The sequence below is a fragment of the Podarcis vaucheri genome (genome assembly GCF_965113315.1).
Source record: "Podarcis vaucheri genome assembly, chromosome: 3".
NCBI lineage: Eukaryota > Metazoa > Chordata > Lepidosauria > Squamata > Lacertidae > Podarcis > Podarcis vaucheri.
This window is the reverse complement of record NC_138761.1, coordinates 29,236,051-29,259,903: the sequence shown is the minus strand read 5'-3', so window position 1 is coordinate 29,259,903 and position 23,853 is coordinate 29,236,051. Positions and strand designations below refer to the sequence as shown.

The 23,853-nt window shown below is 40.9% G+C and overlaps 1 protein-coding gene across 7 annotated transcripts in view; it reads left to right on the top strand.

The window, feature by feature from the left end:
- USH2A (usherin) overlaps nucleotides 1-23,853 on the top strand; it is a 432,976-nt gene that overhangs the window by 117,915 nt on the left and 291,208 nt on the right. For all 7 annotated transcript variants that reach the window (XR_014218160.1, XM_082217159.1, XM_082217162.1 and 4 more), the window contains one exon: nucleotides 16,578-16,708. Coding sequence is in view for 6 of the 7 variants with exons in the window: in XM_082217159.1 (XP_082073285.1) it covers nucleotides 16,578-16,708 (131 nt within the window). In the remaining variant the exon portion in view is untranslated. The remainder of the gene's footprint in view (nucleotides 1-16,577; nucleotides 16,709-23,853) is intronic.

The window sequence follows — 23,853 nt, the reverse complement described above, 5'->3', positions numbered from 1 at the left end:
TTTGGTTTACCTTTTAATGTGGAGCTACCTAATTTTCACTTCCCAAAACAACTTGTGGACTGAAACAGAGCTATGCTTTTAAATCTTCCATCCCCCCCCCCCCCGAATTTTGTGATGCAGTTCTCCAGCAACAGCAACAAATGTGTACTAAGATGCATGTAATAGGGGAAAGTGTGCATAAAACTGCATATATTAGTGAAAATAAGCAGAAATGCATTCTATCAGGGGAATTTGCTTGCAAAAATGTGTATATTAGGCAATGTTGGATACAAAGCATGTATATTAGGAGAAATGTGCATTTAAATGTTGATGAATTTTCACGAGGCGTTTTAAATAAACAATCTGATGTGGAAATGTGGCAGACTGAGCTTAAGACTGCAAAACTGAGAACTGAAATTGACAGTTCTGTCCATCACTATCTTTCTTGGCAGTCCTATACTGGTGGGGCTTCCTTTTGAGTAGACATGCATAGGATTTCACTGTACAATACCATACTCCAATACTTTGACTTTCTGAAGGACTGCCTGCTTTCTACACTACTCATGAGCTGCGGTTTTCTCATTCTCGGCTTGTGGTTTTTGCAGACGACAGCCATGATGGAACTAACAAGTGGTGTATTGAACAAACAAGGAAGGGAAGACATTCATTGATTCCAATTGTCTGTCATGAATATCACCAGGAAACGTTCCTATGAATATTATCAAGGCATGTTTCATCCCCTAATTGATCTTTCAGAAAGATCAAATTAATATCTTGTCTAACTATGATGAGCCTTATCAATTGAGTGATTGCCAATATTAAAGGGGGGGGGGAGAGGATTAATTTTTTCTGTCCTTATTAGCTTAAAGTACTTATGGCCTAAAATCAATCAGATCATAGACTGAACAATGGTATTTTTGGCAAAACTATCAGTCAGGATTTAGCTGTTGCAATATTATACTATACAGATTTGTGTGTGGGAAAAACATAATATAATATAAGCTTGTAAAGCCAAACATTCATATGTTTAAACAATTATCTCCTAGATGAACAGAGACACACTACTTTGGTTGAAGAGAATGTAAATACATTTTTTTCATGGATGCACCCCCTCCCCACTCTAAGAGATATCAAACGTTTCATTGAAGCTCTTTTTGCTGTGCAAAATTCATTAGCATTTTCCCCAAAAGACAATCCCCTACAAGTTTTGAATGTCCTTTTGGGGCAAAATCCAACAGCAAGCTAGAGATGTGCAGACCCCCCCCCCCGGAATTTCTCTAACTATATCAAACTTTTATTGTTGCCTTATGTTGAAACACCTCAAAAGATGAGATGAGGAAATACCTCCAAAATGGCAAAATTTAAGTTGTAACTGTATGTTCCATTATAGCCTTTTAGGATCTTAGTGCTACTTGTTTTATTTTCCTTTACTATACTGTTCTCAAACTGTACAGTAATAGTAAAAAAATAGTTTGAAGCAACTAGCCTCCTAGATAGAACAATCTGCCGAGTATATTGGCATCTTGAATGACATGGGATCATGTTTATTTCTATATTAGTCTTCCATTTTTTCCACATTACTCATGTTCTTTTTTTGATGTGCTCAGGAGGAATTTATGTGATGTGACCTCTTGATCCTTAATGTAAACTGACAAATTTATTGTAACCTTAGATATTGATGCAAAGCAAATAACTAAATTCAGAATGCTAGTGTTAGCATAACTACTAGAATGAAGAAGTATAGGCAATAAAATTCAGGGCAGGCATTTAATTTATTAAACTGCAACACTTGTTCTATCAGCATTTTATTTTAAAGGTAGACTTTACCTTTAAAAAGAGACAGGGAAGATAGTAAAATCATTAAGTTCTTTTATGTATTTCTAAACAGGGATGGCTTGCAATTGGTGTGGTCTGTTCATTTGGATCAAAGAGGTGTCATATTTTAAATTTAATAGAGAACATAAATGGAGGAGCTTGTAATCAAGAAAGCTTGATTTTTTAAAATTGCTGATGGAAAGCCCTTTATTGGCATGTTAACATATCTCTTTAGGCTGGTTAATTACTACCATGCGGAATAAGAGAAGGTTAGTTCATTGGCTAAAAGCAGATATGCTTTTAATTTAAATAATTATGTACCGACTTTGGCCTGTTCATTCCACTTGCTCATCTCACAAGGTAAGCAGTTAGATTTTATAGCACTGGATAGTAATCGATGTTGAGGGGCCTTCCGTATTGATCTCACCAAAGTCTTTGATCTAGTAATCACCAACTATCACTATCCTCCAGGCTCACCGCTACAGTATTACTATTCCCTGTTTTTTAAAATGTGCAAAATTACAGAGAAATGACTAGGCCCTGAAATGGAGAAAGAGAGAGTTGATTAGCTACCAGGGCACAGCTATTTCAATTTTAAAAACAGAATTATGTAAAATAATGTGTACCACTTACACCAATCGAAGCAGAACACAAAAAAAGAGACATCAACAAGGTAGTAATGTGCACAACAATATACTATAGTTGAATAATTGTTTATTGACTAAGTGGTGAATTTTTGAGCCATTCTTGAGAAGGAATATGTGGTGAAGTCATTCAGGGTGGACAACATTTGAGCTGGGGGGCTGCATGCCATTAGGGGTCACATACTGGCTGTGTGCTGGGCCAGAGCCTACAGTGGGAGGGTTTGAGTTTCTCTCCTCCCCACTCACCCTCACACCTCTTAACTCAGCCCATGGGCATTGGCAGATTCAAAATACCTTCTTTGTCTCCACCTTCTTCCTGATGATTGACCATAGGAATCTATGAAGAATGTGCAGATAGGTGTGTTCTGCAGTTGTTCCCAGTGGTGTATTAACTGGGCTGTGGGGAAGGTGTACTCTTATCATATACCTCCCGCATTCTCACTGCCCAGCTAATTTGGCACTGGGAAGAGGTGAAAGGTTTTTGATATGCTCCTCAGCAATTTCCAGCACCAAATAACTGGAGAGAGGGGAGGAGGCTGTGGGCCAGAAGCAGTCTGGAAGTGTGAAAGCCACGTAAAATGCAGCCATGGTCTCATCTTGTCCCGCTGGCTCATCTGGCCACCTGCCCTTTAGAGAAATACTTTTGGAATATTGGATCTAGAAATGCAGCTGCTTTGTGAGTTTCTCTTCAGGTCCTCTAGAACCAGGGCAGGTGCACTATGCTTGGGTTATGCTTCCCAAAGCATACTTGCTGTTCTTCAAATGGAATGACTCTTTGTATTTTTGAAAGTGCATTGGGATCCAGCTGAGGCCATCACTCCATGAGCTGGATGCAGAGCCGTAATGTGGGTTGCCAGTGCCGGAGGTGGGGCAGGTGTTGTGCCCCCCACCCCGTGAACTGGGAAGCTGGGGTGGAGCTGTGCTCTAAGGGGAGGGCACACAGAGTCCACACAGAGGGTCAGTGGAGGCCGTCTCTGACAGACTCCTCACTGCCTCTCTCCCTGTCTACTAGACTAACCTGCCCACCACCACGCTTCAGCTGCCAGGGCTCCTTGCTGGAGCCCCAGCCCCAGAGAACGCAGCTGTCCTCCTCCCACCTGCCTCACTCCCTTCTGATCCCAGTGGAGCATCTTGCCTCTCCTTGATGGACGATGGCGGTGCTCTTCCTCACCCTTCCTCTTAACTGGCCCAGGGGCAGGGGGCACGCACACATCTCATCGCTGGCCATGAGGAGAAAGAGAAGGAGGCATTGCTAATGCCCCAGCCCTGAAGGCTTGGCCCAGGTGCAGCTTGGCTTGCCTCCCAGTGGCTCCAGCCTCATTGAGGGAGCCTGTTGTGTGGGCGTCTGGTTGTGACCCCTCCAAAATGTGCATCCGGCTCAGTGGTCCCTCTTCCATCCCCCCACTACTCCTCTGGCTGGATGCTTCTTTAGACAGAAGGAGCGGAAATTTTCACTAATACCGTCTTGTCCATGTGGTATCACTTTTCACGTCATTTGAGAGGAAGCCCCAACTTTCTGGAGAAGGTTTTCAGAGGCATAAATGACTGCAGCAGAAAGTCCTCCCCCTCTTTCCATCCACAGAACCATCTTTTGTGTGAAGTGTCACAAACTTTGGACTTAACTCTTCGTGAATGGTTTTCAAGGAATGTTGCAATGTTATTGAAAATTAAGCAGGTGCAGATCTGTTCAGAGCCTAAATGGAGGACCACACTTGTTTTGGTTCTTACTTAAAAGATTCATAGCCTCTGTTCATCAGTCATGATGCTCGGGCAGGTCAGAGCATAAAGTAAACTACAAAATAAATGTATGCACAAATGACAATAACTCAATAACCAGCTGCTTTTCATTTCACTCCTCATGCCCTCAAGATTCTACAGTTTTACTTGCGCATTTCTCTTTAGTTATCTGCATCTTCTCACAAAGTATGCTGTTCATTAGCCATTCCCAAGTACACACTAGATGGCAGAGGCTTGAGTGTCTATCGGTCATGCTGCAGGCCTAAGGTAATCTGTGCCTGAAGATATTATATCAGACAACTTTATCTTTTTTAAAAAAACAAACACAAAAGCAGGCATTTCTGTGTTCTCACAGTATTTCAAGCACTTCAGTGGAGCTCTGTAATAAATCTTGTTGGATCCCTCCCTTTTTTCTTCTTAAGATGAAATACCAATCATACCAAGTAGTTTGCCAAATTTTCTTTAGAATACAAATTTGAAAAATGAATTATATGCACACTTTCTGCAAAAGAAAATAATAACATGAAGGGCAGGGTATTTGTGTCTTAGTCCTTGGAGTTAAAAATCAACAATCCACCCTAGACTCCCAGTATAACACACAAGCATTTAGCTACCTAAGTCCATTAATGCTAATGGCTTCATGCTTTTTCTTTTATTCATCACCAAACTGATAACACTTGGTCAGCTTTTTATCAGCCTGAAATATTGACAGTAGAATGAGGTTCTTCCCTTAGCCAGATTATACCATTATCTTGTTCTTATAACTTAAGCCATCCTCAAAATGCTGTTACAATGAATTTATTACAACAAATATAAAGAGCCATAAAGTGGCACTGGGTTCTTTGCAGCTGCTGTGATTTATAATCATTGGGCATGACCCAACCAGCCATATTTAATCCCATTAATTTTGCTTATTTGGAAGTTAGTGGGACTTAAAACAACTTATTTTTTACCAGATTGTGCCCTTAGATTTTTTATTTTTTTATTTTAATTATCAAGTACTCAACAGGGACATGAATATTTTTATGTTGATGGGTCCCTGTAAATGACCCATTTTTTCCTGGATAAACATTATGCTGGTTTGCCAGGAATATGGCAGAATTTTGTTTGGATTCTCATTTTTCTTAACCTTTTATTATGATAACATTGACATTAATCTACACGCTTTGTAAATAATAGCACAGTCAGTATTAAAGGGTATGTAGGATGCACCTACTCTGAGCCAACAGTAACACACTATGTTAGGGTGCCCTTTAAAACAATACAAAAGGTTTAGTTAATGCAATGTTTCTTATAGAAATAGGCCAATGTAACCCTATTCAGTTGATCCCATTTCCGTTTCCCTAGCTGCCAATATGCATCCAGTTCAAGTTACTGCTGCATAGCTACAAAGTCCTTCATTGCCTGGTCCCACATATCTTGAAGGGTGCTTCTCTCCATGCTGTCCTTAGCCCCTGCTCCAAGCAACATGTTCACATGAAGTGACTCTGTCATAGTGAGAAGCTGAGCCTTTACACAAATTGCCCAAAGTTATGGAATGAATCTGCTCCTATATCCACTATTTCCTCTCTCTATTGGCCTTAAAACCCCTTTACTGGGAATATAATGGTTCGACTGGCTAGTTTTGTTATTGGCCCTATTTTTCTATTCATGTTCTTTTTGTCACTGTTCACCATATTGAGCACTGTAAGTAATAATACTAATAGTAATAATAAGCCACACTTCCCAGACTGACTTCTTTTTTAAAAAATTAAATCAAATAACAGTGATATTTGATAACAGCTATTCAAAAGGAATAGCTGCTCCCTTTTGTTTCCACTAGCTTCTCCCCTCTGTTTTGCCATACAATAGTTTGCATAGGCAAACAGCAGACATTTCTTTAGATTTTCAAAGGGCCTTTCCACACTTAACATTTGTGGTTGTGGTTCCCCATCCCAGATATTTTCTCTAGACTTTTAGCATCATCCCTATTCTGCTAGTATTTTGGAACAACATACTCCAAAAAGCTACCTTTTCTTCTACAGGAAAAAAAACCCCTGATTTTTGTGAAAGATCTGGAATAGATTCTCAATTGTTTTCATTTGTGGGACACGTGCATAAGTATCATCATGGTTTCTGTGTGGAGGGAGTGGGAGTTGGAGGGCGTGCTTTGGGACATACCAATTACTGGAAACCGCAGGAAGAGCGAGTGCTCCAGTCCCAGGTTCTGCTTGCTGATTTCCCACACGCATGTGGTTGGCCACCGGTTAAGGACCCGATGCTGGACTAGATGAGGCATTGGCCTGATCCAGAAGGCTCTTTTGTTCTTTCATTCTTAAATCTGTTTCACACTGCTTCCCTGTGACTGGTATGAGTTGTCAGCTTGTGAGCTCAGTTCAGAAGAAACAGTAGTGTTGAATTGAAGTACTGCCTATGAGAGCAGTTGTTAGCTGCCCACCAAAGTTCATCGCAGTCAGGCGGAAAAGGTGGAGCAGGGCTAGGATATTAAGTTGGTGTACAGGAGGCGGGGACCCAGACAGAGCTTCGCCGATCTAACCATAAGACGTAGAGTTGCACGCAGCAGCTTGAGAATGGGAACTGTAACTCAATAAAGACTTTTACTTAATGATCGCTGGCTAGCGTGATCCTCTGTGAGCTAGGATCGGGGAGCAACTCTGACAATCGCAGTAACATTTTTTATTGTAGTTCAGGTAGACTGTAGCTCCTCTAATCTCCTGCACTCCCACAAGATTAGAATTCTGGAAAACTAGGCCTTAAAGAGATAAATAGCAGCTAAAGGGCTGCCTACCCCTGTGTGCATGTGCCTAATTTCGAGATTTACTGGGTGGAGGGACATCATAGTATGTAATGCGTAGCTTAGTATCGTATCCGTGCCTCGGGCCTGGTTCTGTTGTGTGATTACTCTGCTCAGTAATGTGTGCTCAAGCATGCACTGCAGCTTGAGTTGCAGACGCATGTCGGAGGAGGATGACTGATGGATCTCCGCGGGGGCAAGGCTGAGAGGGGAGACGCTCCGGCTGGGGCTGAGCCAGCTGGCTTTTCGTCCCCCGGTTCTGACAGTGACTATAGGCATAGAACCATAGCTGTCAACCGTCCCTTATTTGGCAGAAAATTGCCTTATCCCAGCGCCGTTTCCTGCTGCTGTCCCGGATTGATGATCATAGAATCATAGAATCATAGAATCATAGAGTTGGAAGAGACCACAAGGGCCATCGAGTCCAACCCCCTGCCAAGCAGGAAACACCATCAGAGCACTCCTGACATATGGTTGTCAAGCCTCTGCTTAAAGACCTCCAAAGAAGGAGACTCCACCACACTCCTTGGCAGCAAATTCCACTGTCAAACAGCTCTTACTGTCAGGAAGTTCTTCCGAATGTTTAGGTGGAATCTTCTTTCTTGTAGTTTGGATCCATTGCTCCGTGTCCGCTTCTCCGGAGCAGCAGAAAACAACCTTTCTCCCTCCTCTATGTGACATCCTTTTATATATTTGAACATGGCTATCATATCACCCCTTAACCTCCTCTTCTCCAGGCTAAACATGCCCAGCTCCCTTAGCCGTTCCTCATAAGGCATCGTTTCCAGGCCTTTGACCATTTTGGTTGCCCTCCTCTGGACACGTTCCAGTTTGTCAGTGTCCTTCTTGAATTGTGGTGCCCAGAACTGGACACAGTACTCCAGGTGTGGTCTGACCAGAGCAGAATACAGTGGCACTATTACTTCCCTTGATCTAGATGCTATACTCCTATTGATGCAGCCCAGAATTGCATTGGCTTTTTTAGCTGCCGCGTCACACTGTTGGCTCATGTCAAGTTTGTGGTCAACCAAGACTCCTAGATCCTTTTCACATGTACTGCTCTCAAGCCAGGTGTCACCCATCTTGTATTTATGATGTCCCTTAAATTTCCCAGGTTTCATGCTCGCCTGGCTCGGGAGGGAAGCAGCGGCTCGGGGTCCTCCAGCTCGAGAGAGCGAGATAGAGCGCGCGCATGAGCTGCCGTGTCTCCGTCTCTTCCTTTTCCCCCTCAGGGGCGCGTTGTGAGGAGACGGGTGGCAGGCAGCCCCTCTCTTGCGAGACTTCCACCGCACTGCCAGGGGAAGCCAGAGGCGGCAGTGGCGGCTGAGGAGGCGGCCTGAGGGAAGAGGAAGAGGAGGGGATAGGGAGGGACACAGAAGGGTAGTGCTTCAGCGGCCGTGCCACCGCCGCAACCACCTCATGCCATGGGCAAGAGTCTCTCTCCCTCCCTCCCTCCCTCTCTCTCGGGCTGGGAAGGGCCGATGGAACTCCTCGCACCAGGACAATGGCAGCCCCAACGTGCTGCTTAGCATACCCTCCAACCAGTTCAGCATCTTAATGTAGTGATTTCCCCCTCTGCATCCCTTTCATAACTCTATTTTTATAAATCATTTGTCCATCCATAGTTCAAATTTTTACTACAAGTTTTCTGTCAATCCTACCAATGTATGTAACTCTTTACAATAGCTTTTCAAATAAATTATAAACTTTCCCCATTCTTTATTAAAGAGGTCCTTTTCCTGGTTTCTAATTCTGCCTGTAAGCTTTGCCATCTCGACGTTGTTCATCAGTTTTGTCTGCCACTCTTCTTTGGTCGGAGTTGTAGACCCTTAGGATCATCTAGTCCAATCCCCTGCAAAACACAGTCAGTCGCAGCAAAAGCAGCATGGCTCCATCAGTGCCGGATTTCTGTATAAGCTAAGCAAAATCCCTTATTTTGGCTGCTGGTCCCTTATTTTCAAATCTGTAAGTTGACAGCTATGCATAGAACTTTTCTCAGTTCAGGCACAACTCATCTTTAATGTGGAAAGGAAACCTCCAGACTTTCTAATAACAAGTGTGTGACCAAGGGTGCAGACTGTCAGCTGCAAATTTATTCATAAAAACATTAGATTAAACAGAAACTATACCATTGTAAGCATGGAAAAGTCATCAAACAGGGAGCAGCCATTGCTTCATTGTCATAGGATATTAGGAGTGTAATCTCATGCCTAACAGAGATTTACTCTGCTTGCAGTCTCCATCTTGGAAAAGCTGGTTTATAGTTGCAACATCCAGCCTATTTTACTGTTATGTTTTTCTCATTGGAAAAGAGAAAAGGAAAAGGAAACTTAATGCTACAGGCCATTGAAAATAATCAGTTCATGAGGCACAGTAAAACAACTGAAGAAAAAGGTCACTAACTACTGTATTGAGAGAGTTTGGATGTGCAAGTTATGTAGCTGAAAAAAATATGCATCTGTATTTGATTGAAATGTGATCAGAAACTTGAAGGGCTTTTTCTTTTTCATTAGATTTTCACAGTCCCCATACCAAATAGTTTTCCACACAAAAGTTTGGTGAGTTTATTTATTCTGAGTGAAACAAACTGTTTTATGTCTCTACTGAAGAAGGTCACTGTGTCAAGAATAATTAGGGGAAATGGCACTGCAAACACTACAGGATGAAATATTGTATATTTCTTACTTTCAATTATTGCCTCCTTGGTAGAATCATTAGCATTTGGCAGATTTGTTGCTGAGTTTGTTGTTCTGCTTTGAAAGTTTGGGATAGGCTAGATGTAGCTTGATCTTCCTGCACTTCTGTCATGACTTGCAGTTCCTACTGAATTTCTTCCTTGATTTTTGCTGACCTTTTGCTTTGTCTCATTGTAGTCTGATCAAATAACTTTTCAGGTTTAGTTTTTCTTAAACTTGTGACTTCACGTCTCCTTTAATTAGGAAGGGCCATGCTGTACAGGAGAATGATAGAAGGCAAAACTAAGAGGTTCAAGGAAAATTTATTTGCAAGCTAGTGAGGAATTTTGGAAACCAGTTCAATACATTTTTTTTGAGTTCCATTGGTTTTCCTTCCTCATGATTCTATGCTTTCACTTTGGCTTATTATCTGTCTCAGATCACTCCTAATCTTTTATTCACTATGTGCTTAGCCTAATCAATAAGCAGCCTCACTCACTGCAGAATTTCTACTTTATGTATGCTTTCAACTCTTCCAAATTGTAACGTGTCCAGATTCTGCCTTGGCTGGAGTACTTGTTGTCTAAATTTGTCATGTTTCAGATCATTACACTGACTTTAATTTTGATGTATTTGTATTTTACCCAGCTCTAGTCATGGTCTTTCCCCCTCAGTCAGTTTAATTACTTTTTGCCTGGGCAATGTTTGTATTACTAAAGCCATTATTAAACACAGGTTTGCGCTGAGCCTAACAATGGAAATCAAAGAGATCACCAATTAGTTATTTGGAAGACTTCAAGATGAGTTAAGTCCCTTACAGTTTAAGCTCTGTGAATATTATGAATAAGAAACTGTTTATTTCAAGTAGCTTGCTTAAACTATCTCTTATCATGGGATAAACAACACTGACTCTAACCTCTGCTTTTTTTTAAAAAAAAGGGAATGAGAAGTAGAAGATCAACAATCCTAGAAACTAGAAAGAAAAATTCCTTTTGACTTGCTTACATATCTCATAAGTGTGTATGTTTTACCTTTGTGCTATATTTTACTGAAGTTCAAAGTTCCACAAAAAAGCGTATTCTAGTTGTATCAGGTTGCCAGTGGGGTCCAATCCTGGCAAGATAAGTCTAGTGCACCTGAGGCAGAAGACAAATGTCACAGTCACACCACACATTTAAAGTATTATTATGTCACTTTAACAATCATGGCATAACCCAAAGATTCCTGGAAACTATAGTTTGTTAAGGTGTTGGGAGACTCCTCATGGAGCAAGTGTTCCCACCCATCCACATAATGTACTGCAGTAATCCAGGCAGGATGTTACCAGAGTCCAACTTTTCTCTCACAGCTACTGAAATGGTCCTGTGAAGATACCCTGTGTGGTGAATAGGGAAGGGCAGATCAGGCTTAAGTTGGTCCATGCCTTTTTCACACATAACTGATAGGAAGTCTGCTTCACCCCATTTCCGAGTGCTTAAATTCTCAATTATAAAATTGTATACATTTTCAAGAGGTTGGTTGTTTTATCCTTCCTTCCTTCCAGATTATAAAGTGGTTATTATAAAGGAATATACCGTATTTTTCGCCCCATAGGACGCACCGGCCCATAGGACGCATCAAGTTTTTTTGGGGGGAAATAAAGAAAAAAAAAATTATTTTCCCCCCAGGCGCTTGTGGGGCAGGCAGCGGGGAGAAGCGCTTTTCTCCCCGTCTCCCACCTTCAGATCAGGTCCGGGGACGGCGGGGAGACGCGCTGCGTCTCCCTGCTGTCCCCGGAGTGGTGGGGCAGGCAGCGGGGAGAAGCGCTCTTCTCCCCTCCGCCCGCCTTGAGATCAGGTCCGGGGACAGCAGGGAGACGCGCTGTGTCTCCCTGCTGTCCCCGGAGTGGTGGGGCAGGCAGCGGGGAGAAGCGCTCTTCTCCCCTCCGCCCGCCTTGAGATCAGGTCCGGGGAGAGCCTGGAGATGCGCTGCGTCTCCCTGCTGTCCCCGGAGTGGTGGGGCAGGCAGCGGGGAGAAGCGCTCTTCTCCCCGCCGTCAGCCTCCAAACCACTTCGGGAGACAGCGGGATGGCGGCGTTCCGGCTCCCTCTGTCCCCCGACCTTGTAGGGCTGGCGCTGGGGCTCTCCTGAAGCCTGGAGAGCGAGAGGGGTCCTTCTTTACAAGTTCACACTGCTTGGAGCATCTAGAAAGCACAGCACAGTACATTGTGGTTTAAAAATGTTTGTGAAAGTGCTCCAGGAAACGAAAAGTCCATTATTACAGGAGGTCCGGAACTAACACAGATCTGGTAGGAAAATATGCTGGTGGCTTCCATGGGCACATGGGGGCAGCCATCTTTTTTCCGTACAATTATCCACAAAGGGACAGCTCATAAAGATATTTGGCTGCTTTCTGGAGCTTTTTCACAAGCATTTCAGCTTGTACAGCAGTTTAACACTTTCTAGCTGCTCCAAGCAGCCTGAAGCTGTAAAAAAGAAGACGAAGGGGCGGGAAGACAGAGAGGGCCCTTGGGTAAACTGTAACAACAACAACAACAACAACAACAATAATAAACCAGACGGACTATGCAGTGAAAGGTTTGTAGAACTGTGGACTACTTTGCATAAATACTTTCCAACCTGCAATGACCCTGGGCGGTACAAATCAGGTATGTTTGTTTCAAAAGGTGGAGCATATAAAATCCTCAAGCTTCCCTAGTTATGAAGTATTACTAGTGGTACTATTACTGGCTGTGCAGGACGTTTGCCCATGAAATATTATTTCTGTGACTTATGCATCCAGTCCAATTGGTAATGATTGCATATGTCATTCATATTTCCAGAGATAAGTAAAAATATATATTGGTTTTAGGCACTCTGGTTGTATCTGAGGATGCAGCTTATATAATATAAAAATATTAAAATATAATATAAAATATAAAAATGTGGATAATTAACTGCACCCCCACTCTCTTGATGAAGAGTACCAACCTTCACTTTACAGATGGTCCATGAAATTAGGCCAGGAGAAGTTAAATGACTTGACTAATGTTCTACGCTGTGTCTGTGGCAGAACTTGGTGCAGAATCCATCTCTCTTAATTTACAATCCCTAACCACTAGCCATTGTTCTCTTCCTAAACAAAACATCATTCAGGAGCTAGGAGGGGAAAGTGCTTCTAATACATCAAATCTTATCAAATGACTCTAAACTTATCTCGCCTTTGTTTTCACCAAGGTTTGCTGTAAATCTTCTTAACTAGAGAGCAACAGGACCGGTGTCCTTGCTAAAAAGAGAAGATTGATTTACTATATTCATACAGAGGCAGGCAGCTGCTTCCAGTGGGTACATAATAATGAATGTAAGCCTGTAGACACTTAAGAAAGTCTTAAAGATTGGATGATGTTATAAATGTTTGTATAGTAGAAAAACCGAAAAGGTTTTATCCCCAATGTCTGTTTTGAATAACTGTGCAAAAAAGCCCCTTTACGCTATCTTAGAGGTTTCTTATTCCTCAAATACTCTAATTGATTGCTCATTGGGCTCAGTCAGCCCAAAGTAGAGAGAAACTTTGTACAGACATCATTAGTTTTTCTCCATTTAAAGATTAATCATGAAGAGCTCTGGCTCTTTAATTCTGTAATTTGTATATTTAATGGGCTGCTGCAGAATCTATGACAGTAATTAGCATAGCCTGAAAACTCATTAATACGCAACAACATGATTAATGCAACATTAATGCAAACATGACTGAAGTTATTTGGGTTATGTAGTAAGAAGATTAAAGCTAAAATGTCCTGTTTGTTTTACCAGTAGTGGGTATAATGGGGTGGCAAAAAAAATAAAACAGGTATCAAATTTGTCACTTTAACATAACAGAATGTACTTGAGTCTAAATCAAGATGATTTCCTTGATCCAGAATGATAGGATGTATAGAACACCATTGCTTTGGTCCTTTTATTAATTCCTTTATTCAGCCAGCCACCCACATTCAGATTTGTTTACAATTCTTTTTCTTTACCCTATTTAGATTGACCTCCTTTAGCTTCTGGTTGCTTTGAGATATTGCAATGATAATAACGGGGGCAGGGGGGACTAATTAGTTGATTGTATATTTCAAATCTGCCCCAGATCACAGTTACTACTTTAAGAAAGTATCACAAAGTATTGCTTATGAAAGGGGAGCCTCAGTGTGCAAGTCAGCAATCTCCGTCATCCGATCTCCCCAGGGCCTTAGCCCACCCCAGTCACTTGGGTTCTCCAACTCTCAGGAAAGCGATTAGGAGGGTTTAGCAGATGGAGTATGCCAAAAGTTATCTCATGACAGCCTCTTCTGATAGTACTTTTCTGAATCCAACCCAAGGAGTTTTAGGAATGTTGTTTTTTCTGCTACCAGCAGAGTTAAGTTGGCTATATTTGCACTACTATCAATTTCCATGAAAATTCACTTGTGCACTGTTCCTAAAGATAGTTGTGTTGCGGAAGGTATCGTACCTCTGGGTCAAAAGTAAGGCTACATAGTTTTTCATCTTAGAGCCATCCAGTAAAACACAGAAAGTGTATGACAGAGTGATGCGGAAAGTTGAGAACAATGAAGAGAATAGAATAAAATATATGAAATCAGGAGGTAATTGAGACACTCAGTGGCTCATCAAGCTATAGGAAAGGGCTGGAAAAATATATTAAAGAGACCTTTCACCATCCAGCTCTAGCCTTTATTTAATATAATAATATTCAAAGCTTCTCAATTAAGGGTCCAACTATATATTACAGGTACCATGTGGCAGCTCCTTGATAGAGATCTAATGTGGTTTCTGTAACATATACTGTATGCTGGCAAAGCAATGCTGATAGAAAGAGAGCACTTTCAAGAGGATCATACTGAATCACATGACGCATCTACACACTGCAGCCGGCACACTTATGTGTCACGATACACGGTTTGGAAAGCTCTGCAATAGACCAATGGCTCAAAACTTGATGTTCTTAGAACATGACATGCCACACCAGTATCATAACCAAACGCACTAGTACAAATACTGTCAAGAGTTTAGGTATTATTTACAGGACTGTCAGGCAATTACTGAAGCTGACTCTTTAACCTTGTGTCTCTTATTAGTTGTTTTAATGTTGGTTTTTATGTATTTTTAATCTGCCTTCAATATTTTAGTAGCAATCAGTTTTAAAAAGGTAAATATAGGTAAAGGAATAATCAGGAATTAAGTAACCATGACATCGCCCTGAGGACAAATTTCTCTGTTTTTCCCTCCAGTTCTTCTTTTTCTTTGTGCCACCCCTAGCCCTCTAAAATGCCACCTGAACACTAAAGGAGATTTTGATTATATCCCGTTATGTTTATTCAAAGTCAATTGTTGCATAGCTCTGAACAGCTACTTTAATAGCATGATTGATGTTCATTATCTCAAGTGAACGTCTTAATATTTGTGAGTACACTGTGATGCACTCGGTGACAACCTGTGGCATGATTAAAGTCTGTGGGTCAAAGGATATTGCTTGTGGCGTGAGGTAATTAGTAACCTTATGTAATATGAATACGTGTTGCAGTTATGATTCTTTAATTTTTCATAATAGTTTCTGTCTACACAAAGAGCTTCCCATTACTTATTATTTTCTGCCTGGCAAAGGAAGGGAAAAAATGAATATGAAGAAGTTGATTCATTTGCTACAGCTGGGTAAAACCCAATAAATTAGCCTGCTCTATGTTTAATGTGCTAAGGGGGAACCACAAGGATATGGGTATGAGTAGATATGAAGTTAGAGCATATTGTTAATCATAACTGCCCTTGTTGAAAACAGCATGGAATCCCACAAATAATTTTAATATTCATTACAAAAGTGCCAAAATTGTGTCAATAAAATCCTCATCAAATGCTTACTTTTCACTGTCCTCCTCAGTACATGCTTTTTCCTGCCTAGCAGCCATAATTGTAGCCAAGGACAGCCCAAGACATTTTGCTGCCTGAGGCGGAGCAGCAAATTGTATCCCTTGCTTCATGTCAAGGCACATAGTACTATCCAAAGCCAGTCAACTTCTTTTGACACCTGAGGTAGAAAATTTGCCAAGTGTTTCTTCTCCATGACAGTAAAATACAGTGTGGGGTTCTTTGTACAAAGGTTTACATTACTTCCTAGAGTAACCATCTCAGGTTATGGGGTCACATGGTCACTCTAGGAGGTCCTGCCAGGATGTAAGCCTGTGTACAAAGAGCTCCCAGTCTTCCATTTTGTAACATTTAATAAGGCAAGTGTAACACACACACCTGCCTCTAATGGAGTTCCTTCAGAGTTCTTCCATTCTCCAAAAATGAGTGAAATATACTCAGAGTCGCAAAGTGATTTCGTGCTCTTTATTCAGCTCATAGTGGTGAGGAGGAATGAATGAAAGTCCCCTCAAAGTATCTGCTTTATATACATTATTTACACAATGGGCTGCACATGATTGGCTAATTCTGGAATTCTACTGTAAGCCAATCAGGTTGTGGATTCACTTCTATCTGGAGCATGATTGGGTGGTTCCTGCCAACCAATCATACTGCTGCATTGTTCTAGGACCAATCAGACTGCTGCAGTTTGGATCCTATTCAACTCAGTACATAACACCGAGGGAGAAGAAAATACCACTTTTGTGCAAAGGGAAGACTCGTTAAAATAGGAGGTGGAGTTTGACACAGCACAGGAATAAACCATCTTTATTAGTGGTAGGAGGAAAGGTAGAGCAGATGGAAAAGTGAACGTCATCTTTCATGAGGTACATTTTTAGAAAGCAACACCTGAGCAGAACTCATGTAAATTGGATCATGTGCTTCAAGTGCACATATTTCCCCTGGTCCCCCTGGATAATGGTTCTGGCTTTTTGTTTCTTATCAGACACATTGATTTCTATGAATGCATGAAAAACTAAGAGGTAAATAATATCCTTTTATTTCTAACCAGGCATTAAAGTGAGTTTCAGAACTAAGGAACTTGATGGTCTAATTCTTTTCTCCGTGTCACCTGGGAATCAAGAGGAATATATTGTACTTCAGTTGCAGAGGGGACGTCCTTACTTTCTCTTTGATCCTCAGGTATAGTAAATTTGCCAGTCTCAAAAGCATTTTATACCTTTTGATGATATGATTTTTCTTCTTTTTCTGCTTATTAATTAATAGGTTAATGGGTTCATTTAAACTGAATGTAGTGAAGTTTGTTAGAGGACAGAAGTTTAAAACCTATTGTTTCTCTTGCACTGAATTACTAATAAGTTATGAAGTCAAATAGAGTTAAATTTCTGCATTAAAATTGTTTGGACCCCATGAAATACTGACACTAAGATTGTATGACTCAAGATCTTTGTAGATGCAGACAGAACTTCAGTAATATAATCTCAAGCTCTGCAAAGCTGACAACACTCCTTTTAAAACTATATTATCTAATGAAATAAAAAACTGTTTATTATGTGAAAATAACACAAATGTCAGTATTGCCAGTATTTTTTTTAAAAAAATGTATTAAAAAGTGTACATGCTAATTCAAATATAAGTTTGGCAGAAGACAAATAAACCTATGATTAGACAGCCGAAGAAGAAACTTTGAAAAGAAATGAGAATAATGTGGATTTTGAATATATTACATATATTAAGGGCTTTCGTGTGACTGTGTCACCAGTGTGAAGTACAGCATGTCTTTTTTTGCTGCCAGTGTGTGGCAAGAATTCTGGAAGCATTGCTGAATATATTGCTCTGTGAGCTGCACTTGTCAAAGTGTAGGGACCAGACCAGACCAGTTAAATGCAGATTAGATTTAGGTTTATGGTCCCCCATACGCAAAAAATGGACAAAAAGGACTAGTCATGTGGCATTGTAAAAACTGACAAATACACTGTGACGTGAAGTTTCATACCAACATAGGAACTGCTTTGCTAGTCCATCATCTAATTTCCAACAATAGGATGGCTAGCAAGTTAATTACTAAGCCAATTTAGCAATATTACAGTGGTTTTATTATTATTGGAAGCCAAGACCTGTCCCTTGTTATTTGTTCCTGGCATACAATATAGTCCTAACATCAGCCTTGCATGGAGGCTACACGTTACAGTTCCAGGATTGATGAGGCCCTGGGCATGGTGTGTTCTGGTGCACCAGAGTGTATTTTTTTAAAAAGAGGCACAGGGCAAGCATCAACATTGGACTTCGCCAGGGAACAGCTAAAGCCCTGGCAGCTGCTTAAGGACACCACATCCTGACTTCGGCCCTGACTTTAGTAGATACATAATGGGCTTGATGACCAACTATGAAAAGCTCCCAAAATCTTCCCCAGTGCAGTTTCTATCACCACTGTCCTGCTCACCATCCTAATGGGTTTGATGAACATACATCACAAGATTGTGGGTATGGGCAGAAAAGCCACTAGGAAGAGTAGGGTGGAAATAAAAGATGTAGAGAGCCAGGCAGAATTTGGGGGTCTGGAAGTAGGAAGAAAGGCTGAGGAATGCCCATGTAGGAGCTAGCTGGGGCAGAGAGGAAGCAACTTTGCATCCAGGCAAGTGGTGTGGCTGCTGGAGACTGAAGTCAGGCTTGTTAGCCTGGGGAAGAGGTTTAAGCCAACATACCTCCAGCCTTGCATTCTCCCAGGAAGGCCCCTAGCAAGCGAGGCAATGGCAAGCCTCAGGAGCCCACTAGAAGGGCTGGTCAGGCAGTTTGAAGGTACATCTCTTACCCAGAGGTCTGGATACATAGGGAGCTTATAACCTGGAAGGATGAAGAGACCCTTCCCAGGAGGGCACCAAGAGGGAAATATATTAGACAGGGCTAATATATGAGAAGAATGCTAGTCATTATCCACCTTCCCAGCCTCCCTGAGTTAGGTACTTGGGTTTACGTAGACCAGGGGTGGGTGGGTGCAGGAAGGTGACATTTGTGCCTGAATGGATCAATTGCTGACCTGGACATTTAGATCCTGCTATCTGAGACCCAAACTGAGACAAAGCAGAACTTGAAGCAGTTGAGAAGGCACTCTGTGATGTCTTCGGAATTAGAAGAAATATACTCACCCAAAGAACCTTAGAAAGAAGTTGCTGTTTTGTAGTGTTAGGGGTAATGGAGCTGTACATGCCCTGAGATCCCCTGGACTTTCTGTTGTGCTTTGTGAACACTTGGGATATATAAAAAGAGCTGTTCAACTGCATCTTGCCTTCAGTTCTTTCACTGGACTCAGAAGATCATATGGAGGTGGAGCCTTCTGACATGGACACCTCATAGCAAGAAAATGAAACTGAAGCGAAACTTGTCCTTGATGGCCTGTTATGTCTGTTGGGCTACCTTATCTAGCCTCCTCTTTCCACAAATACATTTATTGATAATTCATCTTATTGGTCATTAGGAGTTTTCATCCCCCACTAGTGAAAAGTTAGAGTTTTGGTGAGGAGACCATAGAAGGATCTAGATAAGAATAACTTCTTCTTTTTTTAAAGTGCAGTTCCTTTTCCACCTTCACATAACTGGCATGAAAATGCAAGCATTTTCTCCTGGAGAGACCTGCTTCTTTCTATAGCTTTTTATAAGGGCTATTCTTGTCATAATAATAATAATAATAATAATAATAATAATTATTTATTATTTGTACCCCGCCCATTTGGCTGGGTTTCCCCAGCCACTCTGGCCGGCTTCCATAGAAACCAAAAAACACTAAAATATCATACATTAAAAACTTCCCTGAACAGGGCTGCCTTAAGATGTCTTCTGAATGTCAGGTAGTTGTTTATCGTTTTGACATCTGATGGGAGGGCATTCCACAGGGCGGGTGCCACTACCGAAAAGGCCCTCTGCCTGGTTCCCTGTAGCTTTGCTTCTCGCAATGAGGGAACCGCCAGAAGGCCCTTGGCGCTGGACCTCAGCGTCCGGGCAGAACGATGGGGGTGGAGACGCTCCTTCAGGTATCTTGCTTAACTCAGAATATTTAAATGTGATTACTATAGTTGAAATTCTTTTACTCCAAAGCAGTTCCTATTAGAGCTGACAGCACTGTTACAAAGTAAATGGGTTGTGGACTGTAGTCATTCAGCTTTTAACATGTTACAGAAGCATTCAGAGGACTGTGTCTCATATCTGCAGAGTGATTTTCTCCAACTTTCGACTCTGGTTGGCATATTCCCTTATGTAGCTTAAAATGTTGAAATTGTGTTGCTACAAATGTGATTTCTGATGAATAAAATAAAATGCTCCAGATTGTTGCCAAAACATATAAAGAATCGCTTTTGTAGACACCTCATCTTTGGCATGCAGCATCGTTTGTAACAATTTTAACGCTAACTAAGTACACTTTGATGAGACAGCATTTAATAAAATGCTCATTAATTTCATCATTAGCAAGGGTATGCTAAGAAGTAAGCCAGTTTCTTATGTCACGCCCAATTAGCATCCCATGCTAGTAATCCCATTAGTATTGTTGAATTCACTAATGGAAAAACTAATGGGCATGCTACCAGGGCACATTAATTGGGCATGACACCAGTTCTGGTTTTAATTATTAAACTACGATAATGAAATGTGTGTTTGTAAAATATTAAAATGTTGAAATAGGGTAGAAGACAATAAAAAATAGTGTATGAAACGGAAAGCTTGTTGGCCTGTAAAATACATTCTCGTGGGACAGAGAACTTCTCTGTGTACCAATATATCAGACTGATGAAAAGCAGTATGATGAATACTTACTCTTTTTGAAAATAAGCACACATACCTTTTGAAAATGCTTAGGATTTTATCTCTAGTAATCAGTGTACTTGAGAAAAGAAGAGCTAGGAGGAAACAGGTCATTTAACTACTTAAGTAAGAGCTTTTATGTAGTAACATATTTTGTTTAAAAATTATATTGTCATTTATCTTGTATTTTAAACTAATATTTGGGCATCTTTGTCCAAGACACTCCTACTGTAGTGGCAGACATAAACAAATCTTAGACGCAGGTCTGATTGACATAGCTGTGTTATTGTTGATGGCTACTGAAAATATGCTTGATAATACATCATGCACTGAATCTGCTGTTACTATTTATGTGCCATTTTAACTTTGACTACTGTGAAACATGTTGAGCTGCTTGATACTGCCTTTCCACAAAGCTGTACATAATATGAATCTTAATTTGGATATATCCCCAGATAATATATTTTATTACAGTCTCCTTCATAAAGAACAAACACTAATTAAACAAGAAGTTCCCTATAACACACATTCATTCTAGAATGAATGCATGAGCACTGTCATTGCGTTTTCCTGTTGTTTTTAGTATTGTGCTTACATCTGTTTTGCTTCCTACAAATCTAAAATTTATAGAGTTCATTTACCAGGCCGTTAGTCATTCAGATCACTAAAATCATGACTCTTGTGTAATAGGTTACAATTATGTATGTGTTTGGATACATTTATTTTAATACAAATGGAGAAAATTATGATTATACAGAAGTTTAGTTTTAAAAGCACTTCTTACATACAAATGATACCAGAAAGCTATCTCCTACAAATGCTATCATATGCCTGTCTTGGGGTGTGCGATTGCTCTTTTAAGGATTGGGCTAATTATTCCAAGACAGCCATCATTTATCCAAATACAGATTCTACATCCACTTTTGACAATATACTCTTCCTGAAGCTGCTAGGCATGGTGCTGCAAAGAGCTTTCCATAAATAATCTGCAGTGTTTGAAAAAGGATGCAATTAGTGTCAAAAAAAAAAAAAAGCTATTGATTTTTCTGTCTTTGGACGCAGAGCTAGGACCCACTAACACCTTCCCCTTCCCCTTTTACATTCCCCTACTCTGAGCTGCAAAAGGAACTTTGGATGAAATAAAGTGAAGTTGAAATGTTGATCTTATTTCTCCTGCAGCTCTAGTGAAAAGTAGGGATACCGTGGTAATCTGACAGTTCGATTTCCAACACAGATATTGTTTCACTGGTACGAGCAATTACCTGGACCTTCCTTATGTTCAATTCTGTCTAGTTTACTTTTTACCAGGGGGAGAAAAATAATCAGCAGGTGGATGTGCAAAGTCTTGCGCAAACTCACCAGACAGAGAAACAAACAGGAGGCTGAATGCACATCAGAACACATGTTGGAATGAGCATCTAAGTGCACATCTTGCCAGCAAAGCATGTCAGTAGGATGCACATTCCACTATACATACAAATTGCATTCCCACCTACATCTAGTAAACATACATGTTTTGTCCTTTCCACTATAATGTGCATCCGTTTGAATAATTTATTTTTCAGGAGTGAACTGGCATATAAAACAGAACTCTGGATGTATCAAAGTTATTTTCAGAAAAACAAAGATATCACAATACCTTGGAAATAAGGTGGAAATATTTTATACAGACCTTAAAAGAACTTAAAATCTGCTTCTGGGCATTGGAGAATAGTATGGGAATAAGTGTTGGGGGCTGCAGATGGAAAGGGAGTTATAGTGAATCACATCTTCTTATGTGAATGGAGCAGAAGCTTGGTGCTCAAGCCTTAGTGTCCAAACATGGTTCTTGGAAAATCAAGTGAAAATGGCTCAGACCAGGATTCAAAGAACCATGAAATTAGTTCCATGAGTTCAAGGGAGCTTTTCTTAACCAGTAGTAAAAGTGAAAAGTTCCATCATGTAAGAAGAAAGCTCCCCACGTATGTCCAAGCAGATCTTTAAATTCTAGTATTGATGGGTGTTACCTAACTATGTCATACTCAGAACAGATGCACTGAAATCAGTGGACATAAATTGGTTGTGACTAACAAGTCCATTGATTTCACTGGGTCTACTCAAAGTATGATTTAGTCAGATGGCACTCACTATGGTTTCATCTTCTGGTTTAGGCTGCAAACCAAACCCTGTCCAGGAAGTAGAGGAACTTGATGGAGCACCAGGATCCTCCACTGGTTGGGGTGGAAATTGAGAGGAGGTTAGACAGACTGCGGCACCAGCCTGGCATTGGCTTAGCAACTGAGCCTGAATTGGGCCTGGTGTTGCTGCATGATGGCAGTCAGGCAGCCTTGGGATCCAGTGGATGAAAGGGTACCTCATTCCTCCACATCTCATCCTCACCCAATATCAGAACTTTTTGTGGGCTGCTGATGGCGGGGATCCTATCAGTGACATGTTTGCCTACCCACATGTTCGGCAGGCATAACAAGGAGCTCTGCATTGGTGGAGTCTGGCAGAACTAGGTGCAGAGTCACTTCTGCCCAATTCCTTCCCTACCCCCCAGCCCAGCAGGAGTTTCGATTGTAGTGCCTCTCTGTAAAGCAAGCATCCCAAAAAGAAGATGAAACCACAGCCAACAATAGTGCCCATGCTAGTCTTGACATACAAATTTGAAACAAATGTAAGAAATGCTTCTTTGTTGAGCTTCATAGATTTACTCAGGAATAATTGATTGGAGGGTTAAGACCCACTCAAGGAACTAACCCACTGGTAGACCCCGAGATATTAGATATTAGAGTTTTATTATATGTCACCATACCCATTGGTAGAGCTATAATAATACAAGTACAGTGGTACCTCAGTTCTCAAATGTAATCCGTTCTGGAAGCTCGTTTGGCTTCCAAAATGGTTGCAAACCAAGGCACAGCTTCCCATTGGTTGCAAGAGCTTCTTGCACTCAGTGGAAGCTGCGTCACAGGTTCAGGTTCCAAAAAAAGTTTGAAAACAGAAGCATTTACTTCTGGGTTTTTGGCGTTCGAGAACTGAAACGTATGACAACGGAGGTGTTCAGGAACCAAGGTACCACTGTACTTTCTCTCATTTTTAACTAGGCTTTCCAATTAAAAGGTCTTAAGGTGGCTTACATTTCATTTATAAAACATTTTTTTTTAATTAAAAAAGTCTTGGAACCTAAAACTGTTGACAATGTGGTTGCAGCAATAGATGATGATTAAAACTGGAAATGGAAGGTGTAAATAATTTGTTGTCAAAGATTTGAGAAATGAGAGCATTTTTAATCTGGTGCATAAAGGATAACAGTTTTGGAATCGGGTGAATATGTCTTGCTATAGAATGTAGAGAAGGGAGTTATCATAAGTAAATTAAACACAGGCCATTTAGTGCTTTAAAAAGGTCAAAACCCAACAACTCTTTAACTGTTCCCTGAAGCCAATAGGAAGCCAGAATAGATTCTGGAGCCCTGGTTTATGTAGTCCTGGGGACTCACTCCTGTTAGATTGCTATGTAACATTTCACATCATCTAAGGCTTCTGAGT